Below are 20646 nucleotides of genomic sequence, written 5' to 3' on the forward strand. Positions count from 1 at the left end.
ATGCATGTTTGTACATTTTATTCCGAAAAATACGTTTTATCGTCGAATTTTTGCAATGGGTGGTTGAACGATTGACCTCTCATTTCTTTCAAGGTTGAAAAGAACAATTCTTCGTGTTTATTTTGAGGGATTGAGGAATTATTTGTAACTGGAGAATTTTGGACTTGAATAAAAAAAATCGAAATTGACTTGTACTGAGTATCAACGTATATGTTGGTAAAAAACTTACTTCCTATTAAAAGAAAATCTCTAGCGATACTATCGTAATTTTTTTCTTTGCAAACATTTGTACACTACCTTCGCAAAACAAATATTCTCCAAAATCGTGAAACAGAAGCTTGTAAATGGCTCCATGAAAAATAGACTCGAATTTTAAACGTGAAAAAGGCTTAAAAGTGATACTAAAAAAGCTGTCGATTTCTTGCGTGTTTTATGTGCGTTTATTCGGCTTTACTTCAACGAAAGCACTCTTCATGACTGCATTATGAAAAAAAATCAATCAAAGAGATAGCACAAAGGAAGATAAGATAAATTAATGATCAATTGTGATCGGTTCTATGTTCTGTGATGATATTTTTTATTTGTTCAAGGTATGTAGAGTAGAACTAATAAATAAAACTTATCAATATGTTCTTTCTCCGAAAAAAAATACGTCCCAATTACGAATAATTTGATAACAGTTCGTTAAATCAATGTTCTCTACGAAATTTTGATTTTCTCATTTTTTGTGCGTAAATTTGAGCTTTTTCTCTCGTATCTCATCTATGGATCGACGAATGTTACCATAATGTAGCGAGTTCCACGCGTCGTTCTCAAGCCTTCGTGATAATGAGTTGGATGGCTAGGATGCATGAGCATCCATCCTTTTTGTGTTGCTGTCACCGAGCAATTGTAGCGTAAGAAATGGCATCCACCGCCTTCATAATCAATTCCAACATTATTCAAAGCAATGTTTATGGTATAAGTGGAGGAATCAAGATGTGGTCGTAGTGTCGGCTGCTCTTCAGGTTTGTAGCGCACAAGGAACATTGCCGTTGCTCGTGGTCTTGGAATGCTATGGTATCCCCAGAATACGGCTTCCTGAAGTGGACTGACATAGTACTCCAAGAATTTTTTCCAAACTGGTTCCAAACCAACTTCGAATAATTCAATGTCCATTGTTGGAACAGCATCATAAGAGCCGGCTCTATTTGAACCGTGGCTCCATATTCCATAAGTTTCTACGATTTCAACCAAGTCATCGCAGAAACGTTCATTTACAATGGGAAACCAATAGACATCGGGACACGGTTGCTTGTGTGTTCGATTCGGTTTCAATTGTTCAAAATAGTCTCGGTGCAAGTATCGCTTCTCCCAGTCCATTCGATTTGTGATCAGCATGTAAAACTCGGGATTAGTCAGCAGTGGATTAAATTTGTCATTGTTCACCAAATGACCGTAATATTCCTCGTTAAAAACGTACATGAAAATTTGCTGAACGAAGAATGAAAGCGTTTTGGTACCAAATTTTGTCGAATCGAAAACCGAAATAATTTCAAAAATAAAAATACAGAAAATAAATGATTACATTTAAAATATACCTGATTTCGTAGGTTTTTGCTCATGTCCACATCAGCATCACGATCATCGTCGGTATAGATGAGTTTTGGGAAGATCGCTTTCTTAATCAGATAACATGATGAGATAAATGGAACGTTCCATAAACCACTATTCCAAGCCGGAGGAAAAAGAATCGATTCAATTTCTGTGATATTCTTTTTGAAAATATTTGCATAATAAAAACTTACCGAATTTCATTTTCAACAATTTTCATGTAATCATGCGATTGTGCATATTGACTGTTCTCATCTAATGCTTCCCAGAAATTGCTCCACGTCGAATCATTATGACGCGTCATCATCGGTGCAATTACATTACTATCAAATATGAAATTACTTAGCAAACAATTGTTCAACTTGAAAATTTATTTTCTAGCCTTCTTCACTCACCGATTCTGTTCGATTAATCGAATCAGAGTAGATGGATTATCTATATGCGCTTCGGCATCAACAACAAATAAGTAATCGCTTCCTTCACTTTCCGCATAGCTCCTGCAATCAATAAAATGTAATAATAATCATCTTGACAGTTTTTTGGATTTCTTCTTATGGAAATGTCAATAATCATCAAATACTAACACTGCTGAATTCCGGGCAGTAACTTCCTTGTACGAATCATTATGTCTGATTTGCTTTGTGCTTGAATATTCATCACCATGAGTTTTAAGGAAGGTTTGCACCAAGTCATCATGATATTGTACCTAAATAGTTCATATTGTTATATTTCAGTTTTTTGTTCATTTTCCAAAACATTTTTACATACATTGTTGTAGATAAACATGTTTAGCTTCTCCTTTGGATAATCCAGTGCTAAAATGGAATCAAAGAACTCTTCGAGGAATGGCGTTGCATTTGGAATGGCTATTGCAATGGTAACTTTTGGCAAGTCTTCTTGTTTCTGAAAGAAATGTCAACATACAAATATTCCTATTCAGCAAATATGTCAATCAAATAGGTTTTAATATCTTACCCGATAGTAGTCCAATTTGTTCTCTTGACAGAGTTGGCATTCATTGTGTTTAAAAGCGCCGGCCACATATCCGCCAAAATTGTTCAACAATACTTTACTTGTTCCATTTCCGTGGATAAAACTTGGTATGGTGTCAGTTTGAATATTTTTAATGAAATATTCGCCATTGGCTTCATTGTATAGCACTTTAACATCAACCGTGGAGTCATCCAAGTTTTGGAAGATTTCCGACTGGTAATCAAGTTTAATTTGTAACTTTTTACGAATGTTCGTGTCCAAGAATGCCTTGGTCAAGTAAAGTTGATCATCATTATTGTTTTCAATTGGAATGCTTAACAATTCATACACATCCGATGCGTAGCCTTAAGAAGGAAAATTTACATTTTCAAATCCGTCTTCGTCTTTTCTCACAATTATTTTCTTAAATTGATAATATAAAATAATGAATATTCAACGAATGTACCCATAAACAGTCCCGAGTTCAAATATTTTGGCAAGTGTTTCGAAACGGTTGGATACAAATGCTCCACAGTTGTATCAGGCCACAGATACTTTTCTGCTCCGAATAAGATACGGGCATCAAATTTCTCGAATTTGTGCACTATGACATCGATAGTGGCAGTGAACAGCACGTCATAACTAGGAGCCATTAAAATCATTTTAATTTTAATTAATTCTCATTTAAAAAGAGATTATTTTAACTAATGTACTGAAAAGTCTCACCTATCAGTAAATAAAATAATTTTCTGGTCGTCATTTTTGTACGGTTCAAGTGCTTCACGTAACAAATTGATTTTGTATCCACCGCCAAGCCATTTTTGATGCATTCCCAATGTTTCCACCTAGATATGCAAAATGAAATAAAATTGAAATTTCATTGAAAAATATATTTTCTCGTATTTTACCTCTGCATTGTAGTAATTGGCCGATCGAATGTATCGTGAATATCCTTCAGTCTCTTCCGACGCTACGGTAAACACTTTCACATCAAATTCTGCGAAAATATAAAAGAAATTTGGTGTTTATTTGTCATATTCCTGAATCCTCGCTACACAACTTGAGTTGTGTCTTATTAAAAAATATTTCGAATTTATACAAATTTTCGCCCGAATTTAAAGAAAGCAGACGATCATCTTATTTATCGGTATAAGTCAGAAGAGAATGGAATTGCGAGTGAACGAGCAAGCATTATTAGAAGTGTAGTATCTTTTCTTTTAACCAAGCAATCCTATTTGCAAAAAAAAAACACACGAACCTTTTGAATAAAATTGGGTGTTCACATTTTTCCGGCATTTACTGCAGTCAACTTTATCAAATTGTTCACAGGTTTTTTCAGTGCCATTGGCATTACCGCTTAAGACTAGCAAAATAATAGAGACGAAGAAACCATATGCAAACATCATTTCACCCGAATCCAAAATCGTAGAGCTCAGTTAATCTTTAAACCACTCGGCTGCTAGTTGAATTATTACTAAAAATAAGTCTGGCTCTATTTCAACGACTATCGATTGCGACCAGTTGCGATTGTCATCGATTTGTTATTTTGGGTGGAATTTGACGACCTTGGAAATAAAGTCTTTCGTAAGACTTTCTACGTAAACACAAAAAATTGTGTTAAAATTACGTTTTTCGTTATAACAAAATACTGGAAGGGAGAAAATAATGGAAGTTTTTCGGCATCGATTTGTGATGTAATAATTGAAAATCAATACAATTCGAAATGTGATTGAATCGATTTTTTTTTCTTGTGTGCACATGCAGAACGCTGGTCGAAACCGCAACACTTTCTCACTTACAATGGAGTCTTTTGTCCACGTCACATGAGTTCATTTCACGTGCAGTAGCGCAATTGGAAAAGCGTCTCTTTTGAATTTTTTAGGCTTATGCAAATTGAAACTTTTTTTCTACAGAAGCCACGATTTGTGAATTAGTTTGAACTTTTAACTGGGGCTAATACTTTTGGTCTAAAAATAAAATATACAACTCATGATGGCTAAGTGATAGTTGAACAATTGACCTGAAAATTTCATCAATAATTTATCAAATGAGTGAGAAAATGTTGTGGATAAATTAAAATTTATTGATATTCATACACACAAAACAAACTTTTCCAAATTTAAGAATTTTTTTTTCTTAAATTTGGAAAAAACTTTCCTTAATTTCTTTTATTTTATATGGTAGACTTCAGAATTAAGACTATTTTCTTCGTATTCCATATCCAAGAAAAAAAAAATCTAAAATTTGGAAAAGTTTGTTTTGTGTGTAAATAAAAATTAGGTTAATCATCATGGCTGAATGACTTTTCAGTCGATCTATTCGATCAATGTTCTCGAAAACATTGTTTTTTTGCTTGTTGAAAAATGAATTATTTTATTTCGACATTTTTTCTTTATCTTCCAAATTCGTACGTGTGCGTTTGTAGAACAACTTCAATTAAGTAGCACTTTCGTATATTCCAAAATAAGTCCAACAAAACTTTTCTTGTGTGAAGCCATAAATGGCATTTTTGTTGCCTACAAAAATTCACATGTGCTCTATTCTTGCTGGTTGAATCCGTATTTGTGCGTTTAAGTCGATGATAATTGAATTACTTGATATAGATGTTCAGTCGTGGTAGAAACGAAAAATCAAAAAGGCCATAATTTCAGTTGGAATTGGTCTACCAAATGACAGTCTTCTTTCAGTTTAGCTAGTGATCACGTTAAAAAATAGTGTAAAAATGGCACCAAAAGAGGATCCAGAAATTACTGCACTTAAAAAGGAACTTGATGATTTAATTGCGAAATTTAAGGTGGGATTTTTTAAAAGAAAATATTACATTAAATAATTAATTCGCAAAATATTTCTTTAATAAAAAAAGGAAGAACAAAAGAAAGTCGCCGATTGTACCATAGCGGATAAGTGTGGCGATTTGGCTGCTGTTCCAAAGGTTCCATTGACAACAAAACGCTCACTAAAAGGACACATCAATAAAGTGAATTCAGTTCATTATTCAGATGATTCGAGGTAACGATTCGTCACAAACCGAACCAGCTGTTCTGGTAGAAAAGTGAACTTAAATGACTTCTTTGTTGCAGACATTGCGTTTCTGGTTCACTCGATGGAAAACTCATCATTTGGGACACTTGGACTGGAAATAAGATTCAGGTGAATTCATTAAGATTCCAGTTTAGTTTTGAGATATTTAGAAAAAAATTCTCAAAATTAAATTTAAAAAAAAAAATCGAATTCAATAGGTAATTCCGCTGCGATCGGCCTGGGTAATGAGTGTGGCGTATGCCGCATCTGGAAATTTTGTTGGTGAGTAAAATTGTGAAAATCAATAAGTCGAGCCGTTGTAATTTGATTTGAGTAAAGCGATTAGTGTCGAAATGGCGTTTTGTGTGTAAATCGTATTTACCGTGTGTTCTATTTCTTCCACCAATAAATGTGTCACGCTCTGAAATCTGTTACACTTTTTACATGAAAACAACGTATATAGCTTGTGGTGGAATGGATAACATGTGTACGGTGTACGATGTAAATAATCGTGATTCAAGTGGCGCAGCGAAAATTGTGCGGGAATTGGCTGGCTATGAAGGATTTTTGAGCTCATGCCGTTTCCTCGACGATACACACATTGTCACTGGCTCTGGTGATATGAAGATCATGGTATGGGATTTGGAGGCTGGCAAGAAAACAGTCGAAATGGATGGACATGAGGGAGATGTGGTATGAAAATGCTGACCAATCGAAACAGAAACTATGGATTTAAGTTTATTTTCTTTTTCTTAGGTTTCAATCTCTTTGTCGCCAGACAAAAAGACTTTTGTTACTGGTTCAGTTGACAAAACGGCCAAACTTTGGGATCTTCGTGAAAATAAGCCAAAGCAAACATTCTTCGGTCATACTGCTGATGTTAATAGTGTATTTGTAAGCTGCCATTTGCGAATGATTCACAGAGATACAACAAAAAGTAATGATTGAAATGTCTTTTCCAGTATCATCCAAGTGGTCAAGCATTTGCCTCGGCCTCGGAGGATAAGACCTCAAGAATGTTTGATATTCGTTCGGACCAACAAGTTGCCAACTATGCTCCACAGAATCCAAACAGTGGTTTCACTTCTTGTGGTAAATATAATTCAAAAAATCTTCTTTTTTACGTTATTTTTACTTTTTTTTTAAATTACCATTTGAAATACTTAATTATGATCTCATTTTTCCAACAGCTCTGTCTTTCAGTGGCCGATATTTGTTCTGCGGAGCAGATGATAATAGTATTTATGCTTGGGATACATTGAAAACTACTGCTGCTGGTAAGCAAACGTGTTTTGTCAATTTGCTCAACAAATTGTTCGGATTCGCTTATGGAAAGAGAACGAAAGAGAAAGAGAGTAATCAATAAAAAAATTTATAGGTTCGCTAAATGGCCATGAAAATCGTGTGACATCCCTTACCATTGCACCGAATGGCATGGCTTTGGTTTCATGCAGCTGGGATCAGTATGTCCGTGTGTGGGGTTGAATGTACTCTCCGTGCCCATTGCTGCTGTTCCATTTTCAATAATTTGATTAGCTTTCATATTTCTAATACGACAATTATTTTGCTTCCAATTCAACTTTTTACCACAGAAATGAAGAAAAGAAAAAGATTATTTAATATTTATTATTAGCCTCACAAAGTATTAAACGACTGCACCCAATGTATTTCACTTAAAAATGAAAATATTTGGAAAACAACATATCTTCAATAAATAAACTATTTTAGATTTTAAAAGTCGGTTTTCAGCACTATTACTGCAATTTACCTTTAATATGTAATGATTTGAAAATGTGGACGTGCGTGGAGTGTCACGCTCACGCCGAACTAAAACTGACAGTTCGATGAAAACGTGTGTTTGTAGTTGTGTGAACTGATTTATTCAGCATGAGGAACTGTCAAGTATTTTCAGTGGATTAAGGTTAGAATTATTGAACGGAGGAATATTCGTACGGAAAACGAGGATTTCACAAGTTTTGTAGCGGTAGGTTTTAAAAAACTGTACATGTTTTTCATTCAAATATGAAATTTGTTGATGATTTTTGCTAAAATAAAGTGCCCTGTGCAATTGTGAAGGATTTTATTTGAAAATACATTTGCCAGTGTTTTCAGTGACTTCAGTCTGATTCAATTTCTACTGATATTACGAAACACCGGCGAATGTTATCAGTTTTTCCGAATTATTCTTGAAATTTCCTCATTAAACAGTTGATCTTCATATTTCCAATGGTTCCAATACTGAAACTTACAATTTTCGCATAGTTCAAACATAGGACACCCGCAACAAATTAGAAAACATGGATTTGCAAGCACCTTTGGGAAATTTGTCGTCCACACAGAAGGACCAATTGATGACCGAAGTTCGACAACAAATCGCTGTTGCCAATGCACAAGAATTAGTAACAGTAAGTACAATCACAAATGTCACATGACACGAAAAAAAAAAACAAAAATCTCAACCCAAAACTGTTTCATTTATTACAGAAAATCACAGAAAAATGCTTTAAAAAGTGTGTAACAAAGCCAGGCACGAGTCTGGGTGGCTCTGAACAAAAATGTATCGCCATGTGCATGGATCGTTTTATGGACTCTTGGAATTTAGTGTCTAGAACGTATGTGCGAAGGATACAACGTGAACAAGGAGGTGGTGGTTTCTAAATGGCACCAGTGTATAGGAATAAACTCGACGAAAAGCCAATTGCAATTGGAGTTTAATATGGAACGAAGGAAAAATTCGTTTCTCCAGCATTTGTTAAATCACTGTATTTTACTCTGTAGAAAGTAATGGGATGTTCTAGAAAATAAAGACCGTCACGTAATATCGAACAGATGTGGACTTTTTGTTTGTTTGTTTCATGAAATGTGTATCCGAAAAGTAAATACCATGACCATGGTGGATATACCAAACCCTTCAAAAGCTATCCGATGTACATCAAGTTGGTTGAGTTGATGGCTACAATGAAAACACCACAAATGTTTACTTGGATAAAATATGATCTTTATTATTGGAATTATTTTTTCTCAAAAGACACAAAATTATTGATCTCTTCAAATATTTAGTATATAATATATTTTCTTCTGGGAATTGAATCTAAAATTAATATTTCAGAGGGAAAACATTTTGAGCTTAGTTGTCAAAATTCGAAATATGTCTATAAAATTTCATTTCGTAAATATTATCGCTAAAATTCATGCAACAACATTTCGGTTTTGCTTTCAATATTTTAAGACAATAAAATTGATTCCGTCACTTGAATTTGTTATTAATTTAATTATTCTGATCGCCTGCCAAATCTTATTCGATACTACAAAATACATGGAACAAAAGAAGATTAGCAATTTTATACTCCTTATTATCATACAGTAAGTACGTGTGCCGCTTAGTGGAATGCAATGTTACCTATTACATTATATTCTAACCTATCAATATAATAGTTTTTTTTTATAATAATATTTTAAATCTATATTTATTTAAAACAAAATAAACGGATTTTCCTTTCAACGGTTTGATTTGAAATTCATTTGAATTCGACATTGGGAAATAAATCGTTGTTCGTTCATTCCTTGGAGAAATTTGGAATTCTTTTCCCAATAATTGATTATAAATTGTTGCTCGAGCTATGGTAATCCATTTGCTATCGAAAAACTCTTTCTTACGTGATCTCTTTGATATTTGAGGCTGTGAGAATGAAAATAGCAATACAGGAATAAACATTCTGAAGCGCATCAAGAAAAAAAAATTCGCAAAAGTGAATCATGAGTTCTGAATACGCAAAAATGAACCATGAACCTCCTATGCTGCCCATGTAAATTCATGTTTCACTTTTGCATATTCAGAACTCATGATTCACTTTTGCGATTTTTTTTTCTTGATGCGTTTCAGAATGTTTATTCCTGTATTGCCATTTTCATTCTCACAGCCTCATTTGTCCAACCGTTTTTATTTTTATTCACGTGAAAATTGAATGCGCTTTCAATGTCGAAGTATATTGGCACAAACGTATATCGTGACTAGTTCATTCATTCTACTTGTTGCGTTCACCATCAGTACAGGAAAACCTCAAAGAAATCACATAAAGGAGAAGATTTTACATATTTTTATATCGCCACGGATCACCACTTTAGCAACGATGACATACGGTTGATTTTTATTGCAAGTTTCATTTAGATTCTGCAGAATGGGAGCGGTCATTTTATTATATATGATCTGCCACTCATTTAAATGTTTTAATTAGCAAAAATATTTACAAGAATGTTTTGTTTTCTCTATAAAATGGCTTGTTTGTTTTCTCGTTCTATCCATTTCGTCATTGAACCATTTCATCATTTCCAATGGTCTTTGTAATCCATTTCAAAAGCGATGAAGTCAATTCGGAATAAACAGCTGGAAGTGCATGTCGTCGACAGTCATTTCGATAGCTGAGTATACCCTTCAATTGCCAAGATGCCCGTGAGCTGGAATAGCACAGCAGTGGAGCTCCTTCATCGGTCTGTGGAGAAATGTTGGAGATGTTATTTGGTTTTTTCTTCATTAAATACCATTTTTGAACATAAATAAAGGTGAACACCTACATTTATTTGGCATTTTTCATCATTATCATTATTCTCCATACAAATGAGGTCATCTGGCAAAGAGCCTGCATAGTTTGCAGTCGAATTACAACTCTCTGTCGAAAGTGGTGTTGCACTTAGGTTCTTGATGTAATGTTTTCTTCTTGATTCTCCTAAAGAAAATTCGATCAATTAGCCATTTTATGGATGGGTTATTCCCTTTATGAGCTAAATTTCACAAGTACCTTCTTCTGAGAACCATCCAGCTGAAATACAGCTTTCAACATCATCGTTGATTGGTTCATTACTTAAGCAAGCGGCTGTTACTGACTCGCCAAATTCGATTGGTGCGTCTAGTTCCAACAATACAACATCTCCCGAATACAAGAAATGCTTGGATTTTGTCTGTTGAATGATAACAAACATTTTGATTGGCAAATCTTTTTTTTATATTTAAAACAAGTTAACTACTATAAGTATGTAAAATAAATTTTTACCTGTGGATATTTGAAGATGCGTGCGACATTCACTTGTTGCAGTTCTGTGCTCTCATGTTCATCATCATAATTGGATCCATTTACTTGAAGGTACCAACTTAGTGTTTTTTCAACTTCACTTGTCAATTCAAATTTCCCTAATATGCAAGAGTAGCTGGCCAATGCATGTCGTGGACTTACTGTAAATGCAAATATTTTTGATTAAATTTCGATACCGACTTTTAAATCGTTTAGATTTTGATTAAAAATCGTCTGCTTACCTATTGTTGCAGTGCACCGTACATTCGATATTTCATTGACTGCTAGTGCTAGTGATGGCCATGTCTGATTTTTACTGCCAGCATCTTTATCACGTGTTAAATTATTTCCACAAGCTGAAATACAAACACTTCATTAGCGCACATTCTTACGGCTAAAATTCTTATTCACTTACTGTATTTTTCACATTCCAGTGCGACAATTTTGTCGTCAGTACATGAGTCAGTTTCATTCATATTGCTTAGCATGGAGTTTCCTTGTTGAAATTCGTCGTTGATCACAAGCAATGATTTGTTTGTGGTGTCTATTTGAACCGATGTGTAATCCATCGAACGAGCGAATCCAAAGTTCTTACAAATCATGTCAGCGTAGTTCAAATTCCAGTTGTCGTAGCATACAAAAGCGAATTTTCCATTTGGTTTTTTAATTTGTAAAGCATTTGCATTTGTTTCGGGTGCAGTGTCGATGTCATCCATCATCGGATTTGTGATGTTGCCAACGCTTCTTTGAACGGTTGTTATATTGAAGCAGTCCCAATCATCGGATAAGTCGGCACATTGAGGTTGTCCATCGCACACATAGTGATGTGGGACACAACGGCCGGTGTTGCATTTGAAATGATCCTCTGGACAATCACACAAACGCTCATCTTCACCACCGATACAGTCGACTTTGCCATCGCACACGAATGTCTCTGGAATGCATTTTTGTTGCCATGAACAGAAGAATTCATTATTTTTGCAAGTATCCGGGCAATTGGTTTCATCGGCTTGATTGCTACAGTGTGTAATTCCGTCACACTGTAAAATGGCTGGTAAACATGGTCCCTTTTCACCGCAGGCGATTTCATCGAATTTACACTTCCAATCGTTGCACAGTGCATCCGATTCATCGCTACCATCGTGACAGTGCACGATCTTATCACAAACCAGCGATCGTGCCAAACATGAACCGTCATTACATTGGAAATGGCCTGGACAATGTTTCATTTCACAATCGGCTTCATCTGAGGAATCGCTGCAATCTGGATTGGAATCGCATCGTTGGCTCAAACTGATACAGGAACTACCGTCGGTGATTGATGTCCCGTTTAGACACTCAAACTGGCCGGCTGTGCAACGTGTATATCCAAAAGTGGATGGTGGTGTTGATGCTATGGAACTTTCATTGACTGGACTAACATGGGAAACTGGTACATTTTCATCATCTTCATTTTTGATGCTTGTTGAGTCATGAAACGAATTCAACGACGAGTTTAACGACGTTTCAACGGATTCATTAATCGGTTGAAACGTCGCTTTCAATAAAAAATGACCGGTAGTCGATTCGGTGGTTTCTTCTCCGTTCATTTTTTTGGTTTCGTCTTCGCTCGTCTTATCATCGTCCGGTTTTCTTGTGGTTTCTAACGGTATCACTTTTAGCGCATCATCGGCGAGCTTTGCTGCCTCAGTGGATGATGGCTCTGCTGCTGGGGTTGTTGTTTCCGATGGGATTGGTTCAGCTGACGGTGTGGTTTCTGATGGAACGGGTTCAGGCGATGGGCTTTTTTCCATTGGCAATGGTTCGGTTGATGATTTCACATCAATCTTTTCGCTGGTTGTTGTTGAAATCTCACTTTTGGTCAAATCAGCACTTTTCGATGAGTCAGATTCCGATTGTGTTAATGCAGGAGTACTATTTTCCGATTCACTTGCCGATATCGATGGCTCAGCAGTTGGACTTACTTCGTCGGATTGTTCATTTGCTGGTGAGATTTTCGTTTCAGTTTCATTGCTTCCAACTACGGTCGAGACAGTTTGTTCGACTGAAACCGTTGTCGAGTCGATTTTTGCGCTTGAACTTTCCAATGGCAAAACGGTGGTTTCCTTTTCATCATTGACAGGAATCGACGGTTCTGCTGATGGGCTAATTTCAACGATCTTTTCACTTGAAGTTGCAACACTTTCACTGGTTGACGATACAAGTTGTTCCAAATGTTCGGTACTTGATGCCTGCTCCTCCTCCGATTCACTTGGAATAGCCTCAATGTCCTTGTTCAAATGTCTTGCTTCTACCAAGGTGGTTTCATCTAAGCGCTCGGTGCTGCTCTCAATGGTGCTACTTGAAACGGGCAAAATCGATGATGAAGCAATCCCATTTCCAGCGGATTTATCCTCTTGCAACGACAACAAATCGGATTCGGTCATTTCTTCCATTTCGGTGCTGTCTTCGTCGTCACTTTTCGAGAATGGTATGACGGTTGTTGGAACTGCACCACCTTCAGTGTGATGGCTAAATTCCAACGTTTCTTCGGATTGATTTTCGATCGCTTTTATGTTATCATGGTTGTGGGTGCGTGACTCTTGCAAATGATAAATTTCCGTGCTGTCCGAAGGAATTTCGGTCTTTTCTTCACTTGCTTCAATTTCTTTCAAAGCAGTGGTGGAATTTTGTGCGACAACTGTTGCACCTTCGAGTTTGTATGTTTTCTGAGGAATAATCTCGGGTCCGGATATGAAATTGGCATTGTCATTCTCTGATGATTCTTCTTCAATGTCTAGTGTCTTTGCCTTTGCTTCCTCATCGTCATGTGTTGTACCTCTCAAAATATGACTTGACGTCAGAATGTTAAGCGGTGAATCTCCGTTTTCGTTTTCAGGCAAGAATGGCGATTGTTCCAGAATATTTTCCGTTACCGAGTACATTGGACTTTCGCTCGTTGGTGCAAGACGTACAGTTGGTTGTGCGCTGGTGGTTTCATGCTCTAACTTGATTGGTGCAGTGGTTGAATAAACTGTTGGCGATGTTAGGTTGATGCTTGACGGTGTTACTGTACCATCCATCACATTGACTTCCGTGCGCTGTTCAACGGTTTTGGTGACTTTCTTGAAGTAATTTTCAGTTGGCAATGGAGTGTCATCGCTCAAATCCTCTGTAACCGGAGCTGGTTGTTCGCTAGCTGATCGCAAAGTGGATCCTTCGGCAGCCGAATGTCCATGTTGTTCGGATGAAATTTCTACTTTCTCGTTCGTGTCATCTGAATGTGAAGTAGCATCAAAATCATATGTGTACTTTTGCTTTCGAGTCGTTGATTCGGTATGTCCGTTCAATGAAATGGTTGTTCCCTCCAGATCAGAGCTCAAGTCTTTTTCTTCGGATAACGGTTCTTCATCGTAGTTCAATTCCTTTCCGTTTTTATTGTTTTTCTTTGAGCTTGGCTCAGCTGTTGAATCTTCTTCTGCAATAATATCTGGGCTGGGCTCAACTTTTGAGATCGGTTCCGATGTTACGTGTTCAATGTCCTCTGATTTGTGCTCAACATCGGAGTGCTTAGGTGATGGCTCAGCGATGGTTGGCTCTGGTTCGACTGCACTTGGTTCACCTTCCGGCTTTGGTTCGGCATCAGCGGTCGGTTCACTCTTTGAAATCGGTTCCGATGTGGCTTCAACTTCAATTTGCTTAGCTGATGGCTCGGCAGTGGCTGGCTCGGCTTCCACCTATCAGAATTAAAAAAGTTTACTTGTTAAATCATTGAAAAAAGTCTTTTGATTCAATTGAAATTGCGTATTCATGGATTTTTTGTTTTTTCATTGCAAGAAACTGATTAATGTATGATGAAAATGATTACCTCAGCATTTGGTTCACCTTCCGGCTTTGGTTCGGCATCAGCGGTCGGCTCACCTTCAGCACTCGGCTCGCTCTTTGAAATCGGCTCCGATGTTACATGTTCGATATCACCTTCAACTTGTTTCGACGATGGCTCGGCTGTAGCCGGCTCAGGTTCCACCTGTGAACATAACAAGTTCGAATAATTGAAAATGTGTTTTCGGGATATGGAAAAATTCAAGAATGAAAATTTCTTGATTCCAAGCAAACAACTAGATTAAAAAAGAATGAACAATTCAACACAGAATTATTTGAATGGAGAGTGTCCATTGTTTTGAATCCCATGCCGCATGTAAGACAAAGAATAGAAATAGAATTTCGAAAAAACAAATTGGATGGTTAATGTGTGCTGTACGACTGTATTCTCGATATAGACACAAATCATTCTCATTATATCTTTAATCAATTCCTTCGTTCGATAACTTTTGGTTCATTTCAATGAATGGGCATCGGTTTCTGTTGCTTGATTTGGAAGCAACTTTGCAATCGACAATATTTACCTCTACTGTTGGCTCTCCTTCCGGTTTTGGCTCCGCATCAGCAGTCGGCTCACTTTCAGCACTTGGTTCACCTTCCGGCTTAGGTTCAGCATCAGCGGTTGGCTCACCCTCCGCGCTTGGTTCACTCTTTGAAACGGGCTCCGATGTCACATGTTCGATATCGCCTTCAATTTGTTTGGCTGATGGTTCGGCTGTAGCTGGTTCAGGTTCCACCTGTAGAAATAATAAGTTTGTCCGATTGAAAATGTGTTTTCGAAACATGATAAATTTCAAAAATAAAAATGTCTTGATTTCAAGCAAATAACTTGATTGGAAAAGAATAAACATTTCAATATAGAATATCGTCAATTCACCTCTGAACTTGGTTCGCCTTCCGGTTTGGGTTCAGATTCAGCCGTTGGTTCGCCTTCGGGGCTTGGCTCAGCCTGTTAATTAGTAGAGAAAGAGAGAACATGAGCAAATCGGAACGAATTATCCCAAGCTCGACTCCACACTTAGCTTCTAAATGTGACACCGTAGTAAGTGCGGGCATACGTTTTGCGAAAAAGCGACGAAGATAATGAAAACAAGTGCGCATGTGGTAGTGAGTAGCCTGATGCGATGCTTCTCAATGTAGCATCTTGTTTCCATTCTCTTTGTCGCTTATTCGCAAAACGTATGCCCACACTTACTACGGTGTCACATTTAGAAGCTAAGTGTGGAGTCGCGCTTGGGATGGGAGAATAATGCATAATTTCGAACACAAATTACCTCCGACTTTGGTTCAGGTTCCGATGATGAAGGTGCACTTTCTGGTTCCGGTGATGAAGGTGAACTTTCCGGTTCCGGCTCAGCTCTAGTTTCTGGCTCAGGTTCAGCGTTGCTTTCCGATTCGGACTTTCTGCAAACGAAGTCAGCTGATTGACGGTCAAACTCGCATCCATTTTCACAGCTGTTTCAGAATTGAAAGAAACATTATTCGATTCGTTCCACGAAAAACCAATTAATTTGATTACGAATCAAACTTACTGCATTTCACTTGTTTGCATAGCACATGAATCGATCACTTTGGTATACGAGAGCGTTTCGATTGGAACAAAGTAGCTAAAGATGTAGTTGCTATTCTCTTTCAGATAATTTGATAGATTATCCTTCAACGTGTCTTCTGTTATGTCTTCATCGTCGTCCCACGTAACTCGATAGTCGACAACAATTGAACCCGATCTATTTTTAAAATGATTTATTCGTTCATTAACATGACTGTTTCTCTCTCTCTCTCTCTCTCTTTAGTAGCATCCATTTCATCAATTTGAACTTACGTCAAATTAAGAACTCGAACATGAACATTTTTGTAATCCTTCATCGATTCCATTACTCCATTTTCAATTTCACCGGCTATTGTGTGATAGATTGGGCTATCATGATCTTTGTATTCTTCCAAGAATTCAGTGTTTTCGATTTTGAATTTTCCATCGGCAGAGTTAGGTACTTTAAACGAAATGAAATGAATGAAGTTAGTCAGGTTGATCAATCATAATCGGAAAGTGTCAGACAACGTACCATAAATCATATTTTCATCGGTGGTCGGCGGATGTGGAGGAACTGTGGATCCAGGAGGCTGCGGCGTTGTCGGGTATTCTGTATCGTTTTGTTTACCTTTGCTTCCACTACCAAATATTCCGGCCGTTGCTAACTTATCCTTAGTGCCGAATTGTCTTGATTCAATTGGTTCTGGTTCACTGCCAATTGTTCCAGCTAAACATTCGAAATTTTATTAAAAAATTTACTCAATTTGAATATTTATGAACGAAATAATTTCCAGAACTCACTTGCTAATAAAATGGCGACAATTAGCACAGCTGCACACAGTGCTAAACCTATTACCCACAGTATCCGTTTGCGCCAATTCGTTTTGAGGCGTTTATCTTTAGTGACATACAATTTTTCTCCTCTGTAAAATAAAACACCGTAAAATGAGAAACCATTAAAATTCGTTGATGGAATAATATTTACAAATGAAATTGATTGATTTTTCTGCTAATTAAGTAGAATGTTCTGAAAAAAAAGCAATCAATGATTCGATGAAAATATTCAAAATGACACCAAATGCAGTTTGATGAATGAACAACAAAAAAATCAATCAAAATCATCTTCAAAAGCGATTAAAACAAAGGTCACCAACAAATGAATTAAATGGTTCGTTTTGTACGTCAGGTCAGCTGTTACCTAGAGTAGTTTTTGTTTTGTTTAGTTAAAAGCGGAATGGATTCGAAAATCCCGTTAAATGTCCGTAACCAAAGGAATTTCTTGAATTTTGATGTTCGTCCAAAAAGCAATTAGATTCAAAAGCCAAACGATTGAAATTTTAACGTCCAAAATGTGGTCAGAAGGCAAATTTAGTGGTAAAGATAAATGATTCAGTGTGATTGTCGGCATAAAAAAAGATTTGATTTTTCTGAGAAGTTCCCGTCCAAAAATGAAATCATAAGCACCCAGAAAATAAAGGCTCGATACGAAAAATAAGCAACCGACCCATTCAAAAGCATGCTTCAGTCGGAGAAGAATTAATTAGAATGCATGAAATGACAGAAAACCCAACAAAGGAAGAAAAAGTCATATTTTTGGTCAGAATAGGATCCAGTGGAATGAGACAGCACGAAGGATGCATTAAAAAGGCAACATGCGATAAAAAAAAAACACTCAACGAAAACTGAAGATACCTCGCGATTTTTCGCCAACTACTATAATCCACAATGCCTTCAATGGGCTCATTCAAAGAATGTCCATAATGATCTACGCCACGTATACCACGCTCTCTATCAAAAGAAACACAGACTAAACGGTCAGTTTGGTTAAAAAAAAACATACAGAGGCAAACAAACGGTCAGTGAGTCAGTCAGTATGTGGTGTGTGTGTGTATTTTTGTTTTTCATTGTTGTTGTTTGTCCGAAAAAAAGTACAGATAATAAGTAAAAGCAATAGAAATGATTCATAGCAATTTAGGCGTAAAAGCGATGAAAAAGATTCAAATGAAAAATGAAGAATTGCTTTTTATTTCGTATGCGTAAGTGTGTGTGAGAGAGAGATTGAGTCGTGGGTCTGATCTGTCCGTCTGGATTCTATACCCAATCATCGTTAGAACAAAGACAAGAAAAAGGATGGGAATTTGTTGAAACTACCTCATATATTTCTTGTGCTCGTTCACCGGCACAAAGTATTCATTGTATGAATTGCCGATTTCAACTTGTGTTGCGTCTTTCTTCTTCGCCGGGATGCCATTGTCGCGATGCCCATTTGTTGTGGGCGTTTTGTTAAGATTTACTAATTCTAAATTCACAGCTTCTGTAAAGAGATATTCAAGAGAATCAATGGAAAATGATAGATAAAAGCGAATAATGTGATTGAGTGGCGCATGTACAGGCTAATGGTTTATCCATACCGTTTTTACCATTGGTGGCCGGCTCTTTAATTTTGCCATTTCCATTTTGACCAAACGAACTCATTGGTCGCTGCTGACTAGTTTTATGCTCATTTTCAAATGCTAAATTATCCACACCACTTGGACTGGGGTTTTGCTTTGGTGCTAACACCGCATGGTCGTCATCGGTTGAATTTGAAATCTCATCGGTCGTTGACTGGATGGAGCGCGGCGATGGCGTTGGTGTGGTTACACTTGGTGGGGTTTTTATTTGAATTTGATCTTCAGAATCGCCGCCAACAGAAATTGTGATTTCATGTCGATACGGCGCTGCAGCGGCAGCAGTATGGTCGGTTTGATCACTCATTATTAAAAATGATCTAAACGCTCGGTTATACGAATACTAAAAGGAAAACCGGAAGAAAAAATCTTATTAAAAAATGGACTTTCTTTGAACTATCAACTAAATACCATTTTGTGTATCGCAATGATAAAATACAAAAAGAACTAAACAAACGAGTGAATGTTTGGCTTGACGAACATTTTATTACTTTCCACAAAAAAACAGTGACAAACGTTAGCTGCTATGCAACGACCAAACGAAACAAAATAAAATCGAAAATCCCTTCTCTTCCTTTTCGATTTATTTCTTTTTTTACTATTGTGTGACAATGCATTGATACCGGGAAGAAAAAACGCCGTACAATGCACATGTGGAAAATGACGCCCCCATTCGAAATCATGCGAAATTATCGTTCAGTCACATTCGCTTTGTCAATAAAATATTTATGGGGTACGTTGTGCATACGGCGAACAGCAAGCAGTTTTACCTGTCCACTGAATATTTTTATAGTAGGTAGAAAACTAATCGCTCACAGCATATATGTATGCGCAACGGAAATATTTGTTATTTCATCGTTATGTTTCCCCTCTGTGCGTTTTGTTTTTTCTCGCTCCCAACATTTGCTCGCGTTGAAAGACTTCGGATTCGTGTTTTGTGTCAAAACAAAGCGAAGCTCCTTCTGTGGTTGAGTGACAAGCGCACATTATTGACTTGAGATTGAGTTGATGAGACCTTCACCGCTCTATCGAAATCAATGTCCAATGGAACATGATGCAAAGTATTTATGATGAAGAAAATCAGGGTTCATTTAAACACGCAAACTGTCCGATAGAGCAAAACAAACAACTATCTAATAGGTGTCACATCATGCATCTCCAAATGGTTGAAGGAAAAATCCAGTGAATTTTAATTTAATTACCGGTCTGTCTTTATTTTTATGTTCAATAAACCCATTAGAATATACAAGCGCTGCCTAATTCGCATGAAAATGATGTTGCTCATTACCGCTCTTTCACTCGGTTTTTGAAGCTATGGACAAATACTGCAATCCATCATTTACAACGTACATTTTAACTGTCGTTTTTCTTTCACGATTGCAAATCGCATTGAAGCAGCAGTAGCAGCAGCAGCAGGTCTGGTAATTTATTCGCGTTGAGCTGCTTGCGTTTCGCACAAATTGGTATCGCTTTAATTGAAAGATAAATTGTCATTTATGGATCTCAATTATTTGCATTTGCCGTACACGCTGCAGTGTGTTTGCCCGGTTTATACGTCCAATTTTCACTCGTTTCTCGTTCGCGACAAGTGTAATTGCTGATTTTGTTATTGGTAATCGTTGGCCGGGTGTTTTGCGCAGCGCACACACTCTCGTGTCTGCCACTTTCTCTTACAAAACATTTCAACAGCCCTATTGCAATGCCATAATTGATTATGTTGGCATATTCTAGACGACTTTTGCATCGATGATAATAAAAACAACCATCAACAATTGGCAAATCAACTGGTTTGTTTGCACAGTTTTCAGCGCGAAAAAAAAATATCTTTTATTTTTGCAATCATCTTTCAATTTCTTCAAGAAAAATTAATTTCGCTTGTTCATTTTAACGCAACGTAATTAAAAATCCATCGAATTTTAATCGGAAACAAATTGAAATGGTATTGTTCCGTTTGACCAGACAAATCATCATTCATTGATTCACTCACGTTGAGTAGATCATTTATTTCAATGAGTCGTCTGATTAATCAAAAGAAACGTAACATTGATAACTGTCCTTTTGATTGCAATTAAAATTTCAAAGACGTTTTTAAACATGCGCCATAAAATTACCTTAAATGAGTTCAGTAAAAATAGCCATCAATTTGATTATA

General features: G+C 36.8%; 4 protein-coding genes across 10 annotated transcripts in view; 2 read left to right on the top strand and 2 right to left on the bottom strand.

The window, feature by feature from the left end:
• Window positions 1–560: 560 nt before the first annotated feature.
• LOC129580263 (procollagen-lysine,2-oxoglutarate 5-dioxygenase-like) lies at window positions 561–6906 on the bottom strand. 2 transcript variants are annotated; one of them, XM_055470510.1, is made up of 12 exons: window positions 6738–6906; window positions 3824–4159; window positions 3474–3562; window positions 3292–3410; window positions 3032–3207; window positions 2569–2930; window positions 2362–2496; window positions 2178–2299; window positions 1989–2090; window positions 1788–1916; window positions 1581–1707; window positions 561–1473 (listed from the first exon to the last, which is right to left on the bottom strand). In XM_055470510.1, exons 2-12 carry the CDS (start codon window positions 3969–3971, stop codon window positions 763–765), a joined length of 2220 nt encoding a protein of 739 aa, XP_055326485.1. In that variant the 5' UTR covers window positions 3972–4159; window positions 6738–6906; the 3' UTR covers window positions 561–762. The 2 variants fall into 2 exon arrangements, with proteins under 2 accessions (XP_055326485.1, XP_055326486.1); XM_055470511.1 differs by lacking the exon at window positions 3824–4159 and having other exon boundaries at window positions 738–1473.
• LOC129580264 (guanine nucleotide-binding protein subunit beta-2) lies at window positions 5190–7323 on the top strand. The gene is made up of 9 exons (XM_055470513.1): window positions 5190–5359; window positions 5429–5574; window positions 5646–5715; window positions 5805–5868; window positions 6050–6279; window positions 6343–6480; window positions 6549–6678; window positions 6777–6863; window positions 6965–7323. The coding sequence occupies exons 1-9, from the start codon at window positions 5288–5290 to the stop codon at window positions 7069–7071; spliced, it is 1044 nt and encodes a 347-aa protein (XP_055326488.1). The 5' UTR covers window positions 5190–5287; the 3' UTR covers window positions 7072–7323.
• Window positions 7324–7436: 113 nt separating this feature from the next.
• On the top strand, window positions 7437–8416 carry LOC129580270 (mitochondrial import inner membrane translocase subunit Tim13). Of its 2 annotated transcripts, none has more exons than XM_055470533.1 (3): window positions 7437–7570; window positions 7849–7991; window positions 8071–8416. In XM_055470533.1, the coding sequence occupies exons 2-3, from the start codon at window positions 7884–7886 to the stop codon at window positions 8242–8244; spliced, it is 282 nt and encodes a 93-aa protein (XP_055326508.1). In that variant the 5' UTR covers window positions 7437–7570; window positions 7849–7883; the 3' UTR covers window positions 8245–8416. The 2 variants fall into 2 exon arrangements, with proteins under 2 accessions (XP_055326508.1, XP_055326509.1); XM_055470534.1 differs by having other exon boundaries at window positions 7495–7570; window positions 7860–7991.
• Window positions 8417–8556: 140 nt separating this feature from the next.
• LOC129580236 (uro-adherence factor A-like) overlaps window positions 8557–20646 on the bottom strand; it is a 47163-nt gene continuing 35073 nt past the window's right edge. For 2 of the 5 annotated variants that reach the window (XM_055470472.1, XM_055470479.1), the window contains 17 exons: window positions 18456–18837; window positions 18196–18358; window positions 17737–17832; window positions 16846–16967; window positions 16577–16771; window positions 16336–16504; window positions 16046–16240; window positions 15788–15968; window positions 15391–15462; window positions 15038–15250; window positions 14500–14658; window positions 11068–14368; window positions 10895–11008; window positions 10635–10813; window positions 10383–10542; window positions 10159–10310; window positions 8557–10076 (listed from right to left, as the gene is read on the bottom strand). In XM_055470472.1, the coding sequence (XP_055326447.1) occupies window positions 9894–10076; window positions 10159–10310; window positions 10383–10542; window positions 10635–10813; window positions 10895–11008; window positions 11068–14368; window positions 14500–14658; window positions 15038–15250; window positions 15391–15462; window positions 15788–15968; window positions 16046–16240; window positions 16336–16504; window positions 16577–16771; window positions 16846–16967; window positions 17737–17832; window positions 18196–18358; window positions 18456–18801 (6000 nt within the window). In that variant the 5' untranslated portion in view covers window positions 18802–18837 and the 3' untranslated portion in view covers window positions 8557–9893. The remainder of the gene's footprint in view (window positions 10077–10158; window positions 10311–10382; window positions 10543–10634; window positions 10814–10894; window positions 11009–11067; window positions 14369–14499; window positions 14659–15037; window positions 15251–15390; window positions 15463–15787; window positions 15969–16045; window positions 16241–16335; window positions 16505–16576; window positions 16772–16845; window positions 16968–17736; window positions 17833–18195; window positions 18359–18455; window positions 18838–20646) is intronic. The other 3 variants (XM_055470502.1, XM_055470493.1, XM_055470485.1) reach the window with 2 other exon arrangements.

The sequence above is a fragment of the Sitodiplosis mosellana genome, unplaced genomic scaffold, assembly GCF_009176505.1.
Source record: "Sitodiplosis mosellana isolate CC-2019 unplaced genomic scaffold, AAFC_SMos_1.0 Smas_scaffold_1, whole genome shotgun sequence".
NCBI classification, from domain to species: Eukaryota; Metazoa; Arthropoda; class Insecta; order Diptera; family Cecidomyiidae; genus Sitodiplosis; species Sitodiplosis mosellana.

Coding starts and splice junctions, on each gene's coding strand:
- LOC129580264 (XM_055470513.1), top strand. CDS start 5,288: ATGGCACCAAAAGAGGATCCAGAAATTACTGCACTTAAAAAGGAACTT. Junction 5,716..5,804: donor GGACTGGAAATAAGATTCAG/GTGAATTCATTA, acceptor CGAATTCAATAG/GTAATTCCGCTGCGATCGGC. Junction 6,481..6,548: donor CTGATGTTAATAGTGTATTT/GTAAGCTGCCAT, acceptor TGTCTTTTCCAG/TATCATCCAAGTGGTCAAGC.
- LOC129580263 (XM_055470510.1), bottom strand. CDS start 3,971: ATGATGTTTGCATATGGTTTCTTCGTCTCTATTATTTTGCTAGTCTTA. Junction 3,208..3,291: donor ATTATTTTATTTACTGATAG/GTGAGACTTTTC, acceptor AATGGCTCCTAG/TTATGACGTGCTGTTCACTG. Junction 1,474..1,580: donor GCAAAAACCTACGAAATCAG/GTATATTTTAAA, acceptor TTCTTCGTTCAG/CAAATTTTCATGTACGTTTT.
- LOC129580270 (XM_055470533.1), top strand. CDS start 7,884: ATGGATTTGCAAGCACCTTTGGGAAATTTGTCGTCCACACAGAAGGAC. Junction 7,992..8,070: donor ATGCACAAGAATTAGTAACA/GTAAGTACAATC, acceptor CATTTATTACAG/AAAATCACAGAAAAATGCTT.